Below are 17,458 nucleotides of genomic sequence, written 5' to 3' on the forward strand. Positions count from 1 at the left end.
AATACCAAAGCTTAATAAATATTTGGCATCTTGGCAGCAAATCTAACAAGTGCTCCCTCAACACTTATCTCTGGGTCATTAACTGCATACATATAATGACCAAAAACTGCACAAACATAACAATAATTTATTTAGAAGTAATCTTTATGCTGAATTCTATATTCACATAATTGTTTTCATCACATAAAAGTTCAAGTTGCAAATGTTTGAAGAAACCCATCAACGCAGAGTCTAGTTACATGCATTTATTATACCAACATTATTTAACAAGCATAAATAAAAACAAAAAAATATGACAAAAATATGTGATACAAATGTATCTATCAACTTGATTATTTTAGGAAACCTAATTGCTCAATTGCAATAAATGATTGCTTAGATAATTCAGGTCCTTTAAAACACTTATAGCTAATCACTTGTTATCAAAGTAGAATAGAACGCTTCGCAGAGTGCAGCATGATACAACTGCAGTGGTCAAATCCTGAACACTTGGGACAGTGCAAACACAATATTAGCAGAGGGACTTACAATTCATTATGGACACAACAACAGGTTTGGACACTATATGCACAATCTTTTGAAGTCAATCAAAATATTTCAAAATCAGACCAAAAATAAAAGAGTCAAGTAGTACAAATCTTCATCTAGTCATTAGTAAAATAATATCCAAATTTTATAACAATGAGTTAACCACACGCAAATTAATTGCATGAAAAAAAGGAAGGTCATCATTTTCACTATATACACACTGCTTCAAAGCATGAGATACAAAAGTCCTAAATGACACGTACAGAACTATGGACCAATTGAGCTAATGAACACTTTAACACAATTCTGCCAAAAAAAAAACTTGCATAATGTTTGTACCACACACGATATTAATTTTTGATCATTTGAAACCCTTGGTTTTCCAAAAAAGTACATCAAGAAGACCATCTTCTCCTTTACGAACATATATAAGTTTTAAATGTACACAGCTTAAACCTGACCCAGCAATGTTCTCTGCTGTTGTCATTTTCATTACACCACTAGCAAAAAAGGGGATGAAAACTTGGCAAGTTGTTAGATATTGCCTTGATGAAGTTTTCCTGTATCAGATGACTATTTGTTTGATATAAACAGTTGTTCAGAGGTTATATTTGCTACAATAAGTATTTTGTAAAACATCTTTACATCATCTTAAACATTATGTGCATTATAGATTTCCTTACAAAAATGTTGTGCTAGATAAGGTTGACTGTATTTTCCTGTTTTTGAAATTGTGATCTTAATTGTGATCAAACATTCTACAATTATAAAAAACTCGAAAATCAAAACTTTTCCCATTATGTGCTACAAGTGAAACATTATTGAACTGCTTTACCCAAAGAAACGACAGCCCTTATATTAAAATTATCAAGTTCTACCCCTTTTAAAAAAATGTCAATTTTAAACGATTCTAGTTATTTGTTCAGCTTCATCGGACATTGGCATTTCAGGAGACACATATCGACTGAAATTAATCTGTGTTCTGTGTTCTTTTGCTAATATCTGCACAATGTGTGGAAATATATTTCTTCTGACTGACAGAAAAAAAACTGGAATAAATTTTGAATAATTCCTTGCCTAAAGTCTTGCAAATATAAAAATGACTTTTATTGATTGTTCTTTCTCTGTTAAGAATATATGTTTGAACAGACCAGACTATACTTTGAAATAGTCTAACATGCCGAATGCGATCTTTATTCTGCTATCTTTGACTTTTAGCCAACAAATCCTACATGCATTGTTTTTGACTAACGTGTATTTAGCAGTATCTACTAACTTTTAAGTCTTTAGTGTGATCAATCTCACAAATTGTTACACTTATGGTGAACATGCTACCACCGACGCGGTCCCATATGCATGGTATGGATGGCTTAGATATTTGGTATATAAATGTATAATAGGATTCAAAACGTAACAAAAAAAATCTAGCTTAATGTCGGCATTTTAGTAAGTAAAACATCCTCATATTTCAAGACCTCTTATTTCTTTGAAGACAGACATAAAGCTAATTTCATCAAACATGACATAACATAATGTTAACGTATAGGAACAAGGGTTTTACTAATTGCATGTTGTATAACGTATTTGAGTATATAAGCAATTCATCTTCATCAAACAGCACGTAAAAGTTTGACTGGTCACAAATATGTGACAAAAATGTAAACAGATCATAAACCTTACGATTGATCTAACTCTGTTGTACACACCGGACTCATAGCTTGCACCTCTGACGCCTAACAGGCTCCTTTGGAAGTTGATCTTTCTTCCTTTAATTCTAGGCGACGCGATTTCTGTTCAGGTAATTTGGACTTGACGCCTTTTTTTCTTTCAATATCTTTCTTAAAATTACATGAAACTGTATAGCTGCATGAGGAAAGCTCATTCTGTTGAACAGAAGATATAAATTATATTACTTAAGTATGCTTGATTGAATGTAGCTAATATAGGGATTGAATACATTTGCCGTACCTCATGTTTGCATATTTCTATATCTGATATGTTGATATAAGATCATGTTAACTATGTCTGAAATTGTCCATTGAGAAATATCGGGTACATGACAGTGATGTAAAATTGCAAGAAAGCACAAACAATAATTTTGGCAAAGGACCAGTGATTTTAACGCTTTTCAATTTAAAAGTTATGACTTAATTGTAAAAAAAAATCATTGCAAAATTCATATCTTTGAAAAAATCAAACAATTTTAAATAGTTGATTTCACTTGTAAGTTGAAATTGCTCAAAAAGACAGCGTCTTTCATTAGGTCTACATTTGTACAAAAAGTATGCAGAATTATAGTTTATACTGGGACATAAATATAATCATACTCTCAATTGAAATCATGTAAGGTAACAACATGCTTAAAAAAAACTAGCATAGATTGATTGATTGATTGTTTTGGTTTAACGAGCAGCATTTGTTCAGCTACATTCAGACGATGAACATGAAATGGATGACAAATGAATATGAAACGATGATGAAATGAAGAAAAAAGGGATGGGACACAAGGATAATAGGGTCGAAAACTTTTGATTGCCACTAGAACAAGGGAGGGATGGGTAGGGTCAGACAGTTTAGCCTCCTGTGGCGGAGCGCAAAGGTTCCGACTCCTAACGTTTAACGTGCGAGGAACGTGGCATCCTTCCCAACACGGTGCACCACTATAATTTGCGGTCATGTTTTCCGTATTATAGCCTGACAACTGCAACATGTAACACGCTAGGGGTACTCCACCACCTGTGGCACACATCCCAGTTGCGGCCAGAGCGCCTAGCCCCGGCCAGGCTTCTGAGCACTATTTAGTCGCCTTTTATGACAAGCTTAGCGCTGCTAACATAGAAGTTCAGATCTTTTTAACCTCAGAAAATTACTTTCTCCCTTTATTAATGCAAGCAGCTGAGGCTTTGACACGGAAATCCTAGCTTTCACTATCTCCGTAGTGAAGATGTTTGGGAGCACGTAAAAATGTTACTCTGTTAGCATGTGCACATGCTTGACTGGACCCTAAATCTCAAAAAAACAACTGCTTTGGCAATCAGTGGCTCAAAAAAAATATTTTGAAGCTTTTCCTTTAGTACTGTATTACTAAGGGGGGCTTTGTGTGGTAAACTTCTATGCAGATACTAAATGCCAGGTTTCCTGTTACAACCAAAAATCTGGGTTTACAGAGGTCATGATCTCCAAATCTATGAGGAATCAAGGCTTCTAGATTTTCTTTCAGGTCATCTGGGCAACCCTGATTTTTGGCATGGATATATTTGAGTGATTTGGTCAAATGCCTTATTACCAAGCTGCTGAGTTTAACATCTTTGTCAGTTTTCTGAAGGCTATACAATTTAGCAGAAATATTTATAGGTGTATGGTTCTTATCCATTGTTTTTGTAACTATTAAACCAAGTTTTGCTTTCAGCCTTGCTACCATAGTATTATCCCCATATCCCTCAATTGTCTTCACAGATGTTTCTTGCTCCATCATCTCTTTGATAGCCTGCATTCCGGCTGATCCTTTATGGTTCCATACACATCTGTGTGGTTTTGGCTTTCTGCCATGTCTATTACTTTTCCACCATTTACATGTTCCATATGTGCGATGTATGATAACAGTTTTAACAACTTTATTACCATACTTACGTGTCTTCATAAAAAAAGTTTGGCCTACAGACAGTCATGAATATTATTCCATTATTATCATGATGAGACCAACAAAGGTTTCTAGGGGGACATTAAGAGGGATTGTGCTGTTTTCAGGCCGATTATACTCTCCAGAACCAAATATTTGGGAATATAAAAATTGTGTAGCCCGTCTGCCAGATTGTCTATTCATGAAATTTTATAAATTCATATGCAAATAATAAAGTTATGAGACCGATTCCATTATGGTAAAAAATATAAACGGTATCCAGCTTAAATGACTATATTGGTGCCATTTTGTCAGGGTTCAATTCTGCCTGCGTACCTGTAACAAGCTTTATCCAGTAAAGCACATAAAATTATTTCAAGTCTTTTGTTATTAAGTCATATGTATATCAAAAGCCTCCCTAGATTATATTTAAATTATGTAGAGCAAAACCATGCATTACCAGTTAAACTATCAAATCCTCTTTTTTGCCATCCTTGGTCTGCACAAACAGTCATTCCGAAAGAATTCACAGCTGGCCCAGATGCATATCTGTCAAAATAACATCAACAAAAGTGAAAACAAAACCAAAAATGTTAGTGTTCAAACGTTTATACTGAAACCAAACTATTTTAGCTACCAAGAATCAATTATAATACATATAATTTAAAACCATGTTACTATTGGCAGATGTTTCTTGAAAAGCAGAGTGCACTTACCCTACCAGTGCACCTGGTCCATGCGTCCAGTTTTAGTAAAGTCTGATTTGCTCATTTAAATTTGTTGTTTTACACATATTGTTTTATGTCATTTTGTTGTGTATGTCTGTTTTCCCTGTCTGATCCTTGTCCCTTGATAACATTCTCTTGATTTTCAATACAATCTTGGTTCCCTTGATTACCCTTACATGTAACATACTGACGTGTACTAAATTTTGTTTTGAAATTGCAACGGTGTCATAATCTAGAGTGAGTTCGATATATTGTACATGTTTTACACTTACAAACTCTATGGCCAAACTTTAACTTTTTCAAACTATTTTTGTTGCATTGTAAAAGCAATAATTGCATTTTTTACATAGAATATAAAAAATAATAACAATACCTCTCATTTAAATTTATGTTTCTTATTTCAGAACCTATAGGGTTCATTTCCAATTAGCTGTATTTTCATCTTCAATAGTACTAATGTTCGTGTTGAATAATATTTTTTTTTAAATATTGAAAAATCAGATTAGAAGATAGTTATACAATCATGCGAGATAATACATAAACAATGGACCTTTTTTCTTATTATTGTTATATCTATTCAATTTTGAAATTACACACACACACAATTGACATGTGCAGTGCATGTACATGATATAAAATCCAGATTATAATCATAAATGATACCTTTCTGTACATCTATACAATTTATTGGAGCACAAAAATAAAACACTATTCCTTTGACTTTTGTATCTTTTGATTCTTTGTCAAAGTGATGGCTTCTATATAATTTCTAACACATGTTAAAACACTTTCAATTACAGTAATTTATAAGTACATGTAAAAATTTCTAGCAGATACAATTACTTGACATTTAATTAATGTTACAAATAACTAACCTCATTTCAGCTTCAAAAGCCTCTCTGCCCCTCTGCTCCATACTTAAGTTCGCGAAACCTTCTTTAATTTCCCCTGCTCTTCTTTCCATTACTTTAAAATTTTTATGGGGGTAGGTTTAGTGTAGAAAGGACATTATTCACTCTTTGTGGACCCCTAAAGCATCTATCATTGCTGAAAATATATCAGAATGTTCAATAAAATGGTACAAAATATCATACAAAGTACATAAATATACATCTGAAATTACAGAAGCCACGTCACACATAATCATGAAAATAGTATAAAAAAAATGTCACTGATCCTGTTCATGTTATAAAAGTAACAATTGATTTGAGGCGTAATATTTATAGTCCAGGCCAAAATTTCAATGGGAATGAATAAATCACTTGGACACTTAATGAATTTTTTGTTGTTCAGGCTCGTAAAGCTTGGGTTTTAATATATATATTTTTTTTGAGGGGGGGGGCATTTTGCCTCAAAACCAATTTTCAATATGAATGAATCATTGTTCTGTAAATGTAACTGCTTGAGACTATTTTTACAAGCATGGGCATATTTTGCTGGTTACTGTTGTCTTTTTATTTTAATGTTTGGATCTAATGGTAATCATTTTAATGATTTTGTCATTTTTTGTCATTGAGTGGTATATGTAATAAAATGCATTTATTAACTATTATGAAGTTTTTCTTGTGTGCATGTTTTGGCAAGGGAGATAATTGAAAATGACAGTGTGGGTATTGGACTAGAATTACATTTACAGGTTGAGAACAGAAATCAGGTTATCCCCACCAACCACACTCTTATTTCAGATATAACGTTGCCCCCATCTAAGAAACCATACTAGTTTCAGGCAGAGTCTTGCCCCCAATACTTAGTTTTAGGAGTGAGGCTCTGTCCGAAAATGAGATGGGGACCTACAAATGCATATATTATGTTGTACTGATAAAAGCAAGGCATATTGTTTCTTACCTGCCCCAAGCTTTGTATTTTTACTGAAACTTGGCATTCCCTTGGAGCTTGTGTTGTTTTTGTACCATATGCAACTCGGTTTAACTCGTTATAAGACGTACATTACACACAAAGGTGGCCACCGAGTCAACATTTTATTTCTGCCTTTACTGTTTTGTGGATAAAAATAAGCGGGTCACTTTCTACAAGACTCCAGGTTGTCTGGAAGTATGCTCCATTTAATCAATCTTCTACCCGAATGCCAGGTCGTACTAGTGTTTATCTTGGAACTTCGCAGAAGTTTGTCAATTCCGGGACAACACGCCTTACAACTGACATGCAAATAAGACCTATACCATAATTATGGTCAATTTATATGTTCTAAGTGAAGATTCGACTGTCTGGTTCACTGTCAGTGCTAGAGGGCAAAGAAAATCGCCCACGTCTATACCGGCAGACGACCGAGTCAGCCATGTGTTGTGATGCAATGAAGTGCATTTTTTTTTATTTCCGATTCGAAAAATATCATGCAATATTTTTAGAGGAAAAGGGGTTATACTTTATTTTTATTGAAAGAGTAATCAAGGGAACCAAGGTTATAGCAGTAATCAAAAGAATGTTATCCAGGGACAAAGATCAAACAAGGAAAACAGACATATACAACAAAGAACATAAAGTCACTAAAATCATACATACAAAGTAATAAAAGCAAATGAGCAACTCGGACTCCACTAAAAACTGGGAGGATGGACCAGGGGCAAAGAAATGAATTGAACAGAACCATGTCATAATGTTAGCAACGCACAAAGTGACCACATAAGGACCTTCAAAGAAGACATGCAATGAATGAATAATACAAAGGAGAGAATTGTATAAAAAAAAGAACCATGCACATGAATCTGACGGAAGGAAAACCTATAAGCCCGATAATATACAGGTAACATTCGGGACTACCTCAAATTTAAGTCTACCAAGAAAGGCATATTCTTAAAACATATTGAATTTTCTGTCGTCTGGTGCCGACAACGCCTTCCAGGAAATGCTATTTTAACTTGGAATATAACAGACGCGTGCAATTAGTGGATAATATACTAAAGAAACTCGAACAAGAAGATGATCATTTGAAATTCACACCGATATTTAATAGGTAGTAAAATAATCTTAGGTAGATCTGAAAAAAAAAAAACTTTAAAAGTGAAGTAACACTCTGTGTTAAACAAAAGATATCGAACATAAAAAAGCTTGAGTTCGTCCTGGATTAGGATTAGTTGGAATTAAAACTTTATGTAGGACCACCATAATTCATAACAATTAATTTTTCAGTGAAGAGCATTCTTGACTATATTGATGTCGAATTCAGTTCGCCTCGATGTCACAGAAAGTGTTTATCCTAACGTGTTGATACCAATAAGCAGACAATCATGATATTGAAGAATTTCATGTGTCTAACAATTGCGAGTAAATGTTAAAAAATTCTGTTTTGTTTTATTTTTTTTTTTCAGAAAAAAAACAATTATGGCTGCATCTGTTCATCTTTCTAGACAGCGTTGCAGCCGAATGTCTCGTAAAGTAGTTAATTAGATTTGTCCAAAATGCATGCGAACACACCGATAATATTTACAGACTAGATTGAAGTACAGACATTCTTAGTATAAAATTCAAAGGAAAAAATACGCTACTCATGTTTAGTTTAATACATAACAAGTAACAAAGTATGACATCCTTTTGCAACCAATGTGTCGATATGTCGATTATAACAAAGAAAGATACCACTAAACTAGGCTTAAAGGGAAAAGACGTGATACATGTAAAATTTGTGACAAATGTTAGAAATCAGACGAAACAACAATTAAAGTAAGGCATTCTCACTGCCCTAACCGATTTAGAAAGGCAAACTTGGAGTTTCATGGTTTATGACATGAAGGAGGTTACTAGAGAAATACTTTATGTGTTACTGAAAAACATGCTGCCAGGTAAACAGGAAGTTTAGACATATATGTTGCCTGTTGTGTTTTATGCAAAATAAAAAAAGATTAAATAGGTTAATTAATTTGTCTTAGTGGAGGTCATTTAACTCTTAGGGCAATTCATGTTATTTACCACGGAGTATTTCGATTCTTTTTGGCTGCAAGTAAACTGTTTAACATTAATGACGCCATAATAAAGTTGCAACGTGTGATAAATAAACTAGACGACTTTTTTTTTTATGTCAGAGGCTTCATTCGTTAATGCGGTTGAAATGGGGTTCGTACAAATGTGTGAATATTACAGAATAAACTTCCAAAAGAACTGAAACTTGAACGAATTGAATCGGAAAAGGTGCATGAAAAAGATAAAAAAAAAATGACTTGTGAATATCATGGATTAAACATGCTAAACAAATTCCCAATAACAGCTCATGTGCAGTGTCAAGAATAAAATCTATGGGTCACAGATTGATCAGAAACACCCTGGATTTGCAAATGTTTATAAGCAAATAAAGGATACGGGGAAATGTGGCATGGCATATTGTCGTATACTGAGCTTTCGCTCTAATGTTTTCCAACATTGTATGACACCTCTGATACTATGAAAATATTTTTAGTACATTCATTTTGTGGCAAACACATGCAAAGCTGACAATTGTTTATGCATATATTTACTGAATTTATAAGTCGCTTGAAAAGTATTAAATATATTTCGAATTGCTTTGTGAGAACTTTATTTTAAATAATATGTAGTAACAATCGATTTTTTTATTGCGCTTTCTAGCAACAAGAAAGTTTACCTAGCTAACAAAAAATTGAGATGCGTACTTTGCAAGACTCAGTTTTGGCTGGTGATTTAACAGAACGAACTTTAGATAGGTATATTTGGTGGATCAGGTGGTGGGGGTGGTGGCATATTGGGCTTCGGAACTGGTTTATCACCCTGTAAAATTACCCGCTTGACTGATTCAGTGACTAAAATAGTATAAACAGAAAATATTAATTATAAACGTTCGTCAACCAAATTGTTTGCCTTTTCGCCTATACGTTTATCATTTTGCTTCTAATACCAAATCATGCGAATAGGTAGATGGGATAAGGGAGCGCATGAAATGTGAAAGTCTTATTATTTTGCTTTGATAGGACGTCTTTTTCGAAAAAAAACAGGCAGGTCGTGGAACACATAAAATGTTGTTTTAAAATGTTTTTATGCATGCATCCTTTCTCAAAGTTGAATATTATTTGTTTCAATAACTGTAACGGTTAAAGAGTAATCAAGGGAACCAAGGTTATAGCGGTAATCAAAAGAATATAATCCAGAGAACAAGACCAGACATGGAAAACAGACACACACAACAAAGAACATAAAGTAACTAAAATCATACATACAAAGTAACAAAAGTAAATGAACAACTCGGACTCCACTAAAAACTGGGGGGATGGACCAGGTGCACCAGGATATGATATAATTACATAGGAAGCATTCATATTCATTGAAAAAGAGAGATAAATCTTTAATTTCATGCGAAATTTTGTTGCCTTCTTCAATATAATCTTTTTACTATTTAAAATACATATGATATAAACATCACATTGGAACAAACAATTCAGTGGGATATTTTGTCTTGTGTCATTAAAATCATAGAAACTTGCTGATGCAACATGGAAAGTATCTTGTATTACTCGAGATACTGATTCAATGGAAAAGTATTAGGTATTTTTAGCGATTGCTCTGTGATACGTTTAACTTTAACCTGTGATCTAGTTTTTCCACAATCTTTTTTTTTATTTATAAAACATCTGAGCTACTTACTAGTTCTTCCCCTCATTGAAAAGACTGGGCAACTCCTTTCATTCCTACTACTTGGGAAAGAGGTATATCGAAGAGAGTTAAAATGAGCTGAAATGAGTATCGAACCATACTTATGAACATTATAAAGCGCCATGATATATATCTTAAGAAAGCAATTACAAGTACAAACGTTCTGTAGGCATGATGTGGTATTTCTTTGAGAATATGATCCATATCTATTCAATAACATACGATGGGGACATAAATTTTTGTTGGTTTAAACTAGTCTTGAGTTGGCTTATCAGTTAACTGTTAGAAGTCCTTAGTTTGTACAATTGTGTATTTTCATTTCCATTGTTACAAGGAACTCAGACTTTATCGAAATGATTTTTAGGTGTGCTTCATTGTGTAATTTTTACCACAATTGCCAGATTTTAAGGCGGGGAGTGATCACGCCAATGTACTTTAACCCCGCCGCATTTTTGCGCCCTAATTAGTCTTCTTTCGTTTTCAACTTTAGTTTATTTTAATGTAACATGAGTATATAAGGGCAACTCTTTCCTTGTACCTTCGTATAATGACTTCCTTTTCGTATCAGCTTTAGCGTATGAAGTTGTATGAGGGTTTCCCCGTCGTTTATTGAAAACCAATGGAGGTTGTAACATGAGTATATAAGGGCATCTCTTTCGCTGTACCTGCTTATAATGATTTGTTGTGGGGGGAGGGGGGGCCTTTGGCTGACTTTTTCATCTTGGTTTAGTTGTCGCTTTGACATATTCACCCTACCTACTCTCGTTATAATTGAATACATTAATTGATTAATAACAATTTATTATTTTAACATCATTAATTTATTATTGTTTAAGATGTTGAACGGGCAAACATCTACAAGTAAAAAACAAAAGTAAATCGAAAGAACGTAAAAATTGAGCTCCTGTTTAGTCTTTGTAATTTTTATCCGGAGTTTGACTTCGAACTTTCATAATTATGCCAATGAATATTTGTATGTGTTTCTGTCTTGATCAGAAAAAAATCAATATTGTTTACTAGTATAACTACGTCTCAGAGATTCTTACCAAAGTCATCATGATGATGAGAAGGACGATGTCTTTTCCTCAATGCAGCAAATACGTGAAATGCAAGTAATGGCATTACAATGAAGATTACGACATAATACCCCAGCCATATCATCGCAGACCATATTGCTTCTAAAATTAACATCTGTGATTGAAACTAAGTAAAAAAAATAAATAAAAGATTAAAAAAAGCTTGCGTTAATTTAATTTTATTGTCGAGCACTACTCTTTTGTGCAGTGTTCCTTAAATAATGAACACGACAGATTGTCGATGTTCTAATCAAGTCGCACAAAAAAAAAGCATTTTTCATAACTACGTTTTTAAAATGAATAATCATTTATATTTCAACTCCAAATATAGTCCCAAGAAAATTGATGTTGCCAAATTAGAAAAATACAAAGAAAATATGCAATCAGACCGCAAATTGCAGAAGGGCCGCTTTTCTAAGTTCTCCTTAACTCATCAATTAGTATGTGTTTTATTCTTATTCTTCTTATTATTATTTTCTTTGCAGCAAGTCTTTTTAAGAAAGAATAATCATCCCACTATGCATTGTATTCTGAGTGTTGTGATGGTGGGAAGATGTAATATAATTAAAGGAGAGTTTTTGTTTTGTAACTGATGATTTAATTGATCAAAACAATATCTGGGACTCGCTTTTAGAGCACCTGATATCACTCCAGTTTTTTAAGGAGTACATATTGCAGATGTTTTATGTGTGATGTGTTGTTGCCTATCGTATCTAAGAAAATACTTTATTTCGGAATTGTTAATGTAATGTATCCTAAGGTTAATATGAAATATGAAAGCAGGTGTGAATATTTTAATATGACAAATCGGTCAATTTCCCACAAGATCAAATCGGGATATTTATTTAATATGATGTCGGAAAAACTGCATGCACTAAATCATTAGAACAATCTAAAAAATGCATATTGTCGTAAAACAATCAATTGTCCTTGTCAATAGATATTATATTGTCCGTCACTCAATCAGTGTTAATATAGAAACGTTTCATGTATTTAGTCATATAATTACATGCAGATACTCATGAAATCGCAAATTATATGGAAATTAAACTGTAATTGTCAAGCTTAACCAGTGTTTTATTTCGACGGCGGCCCGTGCAGGTCCGGGTAACAAAAGAATAGGCCTGTAGCAGCGCTGAGCTTGTCATAAAAGGCGACTAAATAGTGCTCAGAACCCTAGCCGGGGCTAGGGCGCTCTGCCCAAAGAGCAACTCCCCCAGGTGGTGGAATGGGTCACCCCTGGCGTGTTACATGCTGGGATGGTCAGGCTATAGGAAACTAAATTGCCCGTCCCTACCCACCTTTCCCTATTTCCAGTGGCAGTAACAATTTGTCGAACCATTATCCTTGTGTCCCATCCCATTTTTCATTTCATCATCATTTCATGTTAATTTTATCATCCACTGAATGTTCATCGCCTTATTATAGCTGAAATATTGCAGCTCGGGCGTTAAACCCCAACAATTAATTAATCAATCAACATTTCGACGGTGAGCCACCTAACACCAAAATAAAAATAAAACGTTCGTCAAAATGAGAGTCAAAAATCAATATCTTCGTTTTCGCGTAGCATAAATATACAAATTACAAAAAGGAAAGCTTAATTAAAAAAAAACAATTGACATATTATGTTATTCATAATCATAATGATGTGTTACAATTATATTATTCATACCTTTTGTATAAAAAAGTTAGAATTGGACTAATAACGCCTACTTCCGTCTAGCAACACATTATAGATGATGCTGTATCTTGATAAGGATGTCAAGACAATACAAAACTGCTGTGTAATTTCATACCTTTAATCTTACCTTGCATTCGAAAATGTTATTGATGTATGATTTATTTACAAATCTACTTTACTTCCGGGTTATGACGATCAATACACACCTATAAACAGCTATATCAACTCACTGTCATATTAGGTTACCATCAGATTGAGGGTTGACACTTGATTACTTAAACAAATAGAAACCTCGCAAAAAATGATCTGGTTTTTCACCGTACAATTTTATGACTTTATGATAAGGCAATAAATTATATACATAAATGTACAGTGGGTTGTAATGTTTGAAAGAGTGCTAGACAATTTTAAAGTGAAATAAGTACTATATAAAATGTGAATAATTTTCACTGGAACTTTTTTGTTCCGGAATTATTGCATTTAAATATGGGACATATCTCTTGAAATCAGTTATATATATGTATAATTTTGACCAAAGCGTGTCAAGCTTTCATTTGATACAGAATGAAACAAATCCAAGTTACTTTGATGCTTGGTGTTAAATGTTGAATATAAACGTTCCAATGGTTTGTAAGAGTTGTGTCCCTTACCCTTTCACTACCAAGTGACATGATAATAAGTATTTTCAAGTGTTATAGCTTAGAATTAGGTGCATAAAATTCAATTGAAATAAAAAATGGGATCATAAGTGCAATGATTTTCAGTGTTTCTTTAGATATAGATAAAGTGTATTTTCATTGAACCTTTTTTATTCAAGGGCCCCGTACGGGTGCATGTGTCAAAATAATAGGCCCACAACAGCACTAAGCTTGTCGAAAAGGCTACTAAATAGTGCTTATAACCCTGGTTGGGGGTTAGGGTGCTCTGCCCACAGTGCAACTCGATTGTGTACTCTAGGTAATGAAAATGCGGAAAACCTGAACGCAAACCACGTATCTTTCAGGTTTACAAACCCTTCTGTGATTTTATATCGGGGAAGGAACTATTGGACTCCGCCGCAGAAGGCTATACTGCCCGAACCCAATCTCCGAAACAGAGGTCCTTGTATCTCCTACGTCAAATAAACACCTCTGCCACGCAAGCTCTGCCATTTTGTATCAAGTCCCTGATGGTGGATAAGCCCCGCCTCCTTTTGCCCATAATTACATAATTACATAATTTGCATAGGAAATAATAACGCCCAATTGAGTGCTAGGTCCATGCATGATCCATGAAGAATAAAACTGTTTGGCTCATTATTATTATTTTTTCTCTCTTCTTGCAAATCTAAATTTAAGTGAATAATTTTATTTAAGCAAAAGAATAATTTATTTCATACTAATCCAAATGTTGGTGGGGGGCATGAGGTTGGCACAACTTTGTTTTTATATTTGTCATTTTCATGTGTTAAATTGCATAACAAATCGTAGATCTCCTTCTGTTTCAGTGGCTGGTACCCCTATTTTTACACTATCTAGATCTGCCCAAGTGTAACAAATACCTTTCTGCAAATATCCAGAATGACCAGATAATGAATACATGTACATAATAATCTTTTTTTAAATCTGACCACAGGCACAAGATGTTTAATAATGGGAAAAGTAGTGTCAATAGAAATGCAGAGGCCTTTTTTCAACTTCTGAAGGAAACCAGTTATTAGAGAGTGACAGGTATTGCATTACCATATATACATATACAAGTATACATTAAAATATGTGATTTAGTCACTGCCGTTTTTTTATACACCTGAACCCACCTTTGAAAGCAGTTAGTACATGGGTACATGTGTATACTAATAGCGATTATCATGATTATGTGTTCTTATCTTTCAGCTCAATTGTCCACAGATTTTCTATCTTTTCTTCAACCACTTATTACACATACTTGATATTTTACATAGACATTAAATGTGTAGGTCTTTTGATATGTCTCATCCTGGTCAAACCAAATTTTCACGCCTCTCTGATTTTTTGCTGTTAGAACAAGTGCCTGACTCAATCTCAAGAAAAATCATGTTACTTGTCCGGACCCAGTTTTTTTAAGAATAGTAATTCAGCAGTTGTTGTGTCTGTATGTAATTTGTCTGTGTAGAATGAATATCTAATTTTTTTGTGAGGTTTTGTCCCAGATATTGTTAAGAATACAAGTACCTTGTTTGAACTCACTTTCCCCCTTTCATCTCAATGAAATTATTTTTAAAAAAAACTTGTTAACTGGTGTAAATAACATAATTGTTTTTTTGATTGTTTTGTCTACTGCAAAAATATTTTCCTTAAGTAAATTGTAAGAATATCAATAATCAGAAACTAAAAGCATTTGTAAAATTCAGCAGCTGATAAGACAGTAGTATTTAAGAATGTACAGTGTATTTTATGTTTTTCTTACATTTATTCTTCCAGTTTTAGATCTTAGATTAAGACAGTTGTTATTGATGAGAGTCATCGAGTAGAAGATTGGTAGGTCATGATAATTGATTCTTTTTTTTTTTTTGGTATTTTAATATGCGTATTTCATTGATATTTTGTCGTTGTATCCAGTTCATTTCAACTTTCGTTTACTGAAGAGGTTTTAGTTGTTTGAAAAATGATGTTTGATGCGACGCTGTTAGGCTTTCAAAGTTGTAAATATAAATAAGACTTCCAAGTAAGGTATGTTTGATCAGCCATATTTGGATCAGAAATATAATTTTCAAATATATTTATGTTGAAAACATATTCATTTAACATATATTAATTATACACATAGCTGAATACAAGTAAATATAAATATCACTGATTTCTGCGTTAGATCAAAACAATCTTCATGTACTTGAAAATTGGTGTGGAATTTTTAGTATCACTTATAAATTATGACAAAAGTAGTCAAGACTTTTATGCACAAATACTGTCAAAGTTAATATGCAGAGTAAAACTGTTAAGCTGATTTATTGGCTGTTTTTTATTCAAAGTGAATGATTTAAAGCGATAAAAGTAACATTTTCTTGACACAATGGTGTACATAAAATACATTATTTATTATAATAAAAAATAGTCATTTTTTCCCTTTGGTATGTTTATTTGTTTTCTTCTGTTTGTAGGAGTAAATCATTCCAACACATCAGGAATATAGGGACAAAATTAGGGTTGAGTGCTACCATAACAGCAGAGGAAGAAAGGGCCATTATATCAACAATTGGAATGATAGACCCAAACATAATTAGGGAGACCTCAGACAGGTCCAATATATATCTACAGAGAGTGGTAAAAGAACCTAACATTGACGTATAAGAATCATATGAGTCAGTCCTTAAACCCCTTTGTGATGATCTGAAGCTAAAAGGTGAAAAATTTCCCGTAACATTACTATTTACTTGGAGTAACCTGCATCTTATTGCAGATTTCTATTTGATAACCCAAGACCCGAAAATAGCTTATATGCTACATTATGTTCTGGGATGGAGGCAGATACTAACGATCCAATTTTTCGTGACATGTGCTCTTCAAACCACCCAAAAAAGATTAATATTTTGTACTCAATTGAAACGGTGATCCATGCACGCTCTCCCTGAAACATTTCAGATTATTTACAACAAATAGGTTGAGCCGGACGTTCAGGACAACAAGCTGAGGCTATTTTATATTTTTGCATTAAAGACATTGCCAGCAATATAAAGGATCTTAAAGGTGATATTGTGAGTTACTGTCATGAAAAGGGTTGTTTAAGAACAAACTTGCTGAAACATTTTGGTTGAGAAGAAATTTGAGAAACCTCTACATTTGTGTTGTAATGTTAACATGAGTAACTGTACATGTATTGAATGCCAATTATGCAGAATAGAAATATAGGGTTGAATTATCGATTGGGGCTGTTCCAGAAATAATTGTAAAGGGGGTTGTTTTCCCCCATGATGGCTCCAAAATTTAATTATCCAAAGAGCAATATTGACCACAATTCATAATCCAAGATTCCAATAAGTGGTGCGTTAAATTTGTTATGACATAAAGAAGCTGGAAAACAACAATGTCATGAATTTGAAGGCCACTGAAATGGTTTTCTTTGTTGTTGAGGACTTTTTCAGGCATGAACCCCCATGGGCATTTTCACTGCTTGGCTGGTATGCTTACCTTGCATACAATTTTAATTTATTACTTCTTTTCATTGAATAGGCCTGCAAGCAGCGCTAAACTTGTCG

The 17,458-nt window shown here is 33.5% G+C and overlaps 1 protein-coding gene and 2 pseudogenes across 10 annotated transcripts; all 3 read right to left on the minus strand.

Annotated features, from left to right (window-relative positions):
• Nucleotides 1-113: 113 nt before the first annotated feature.
• LOC148596669 (uncharacterized) lies at nt 114-1,858 on the minus strand (annotated as a pseudogene).
• Nucleotides 114-13,548, minus strand: LOC148596668 (uncharacterized). 10 transcript variants are annotated; one of them, XM_088563203.1, is made up of 6 exons: nt 13,376-13,469; nt 11,535-11,691; nt 10,480-10,566; nt 5,751-5,922; nt 4,608-4,696; nt 114-2,411 (listed from the first exon to the last, which is right to left on the minus strand). In XM_088563203.1, exons 4-6 carry the CDS (start codon nt 5,837-5,839, stop codon nt 2,407-2,409), a joined length of 183 nt encoding a protein of 60 aa, XP_088419329.1. In that variant the 5' UTR covers nt 5,840-5,922; nt 10,480-10,566; nt 11,535-11,691; nt 13,376-13,469; the 3' UTR covers nt 114-2,406. The 10 variants fall into 9 exon arrangements, 4 of the variants coding, with proteins under 4 accessions (XP_088419329.1, XP_088419328.1, XP_088419330.1 ...); XR_015918979.1 differs by having other exon boundaries at nt 5,751-9,641; nt 13,455-13,548; XR_015918980.1 differs by having other exon boundaries at nt 5,751-7,870.
• Nucleotides 2,420-4,595, minus strand: LOC148596670 (uncharacterized; annotated as a pseudogene).
• Nucleotides 13,549-17,458: the final 3,910 nt, after the last annotated feature.

The sequence above is a fragment of the Perna viridis genome, chromosome 15 (assembly GCF_037379345.1).
Source record: "Perna viridis isolate PV_CMFRI_1.1 ecotype Kerala chromosome 15, ASM3737934v1, whole genome shotgun sequence".
In the NCBI taxonomy this organism is placed as follows: Eukaryota; Metazoa; Mollusca; class Bivalvia; order Mytilida; family Mytilidae; genus Perna; species Perna viridis.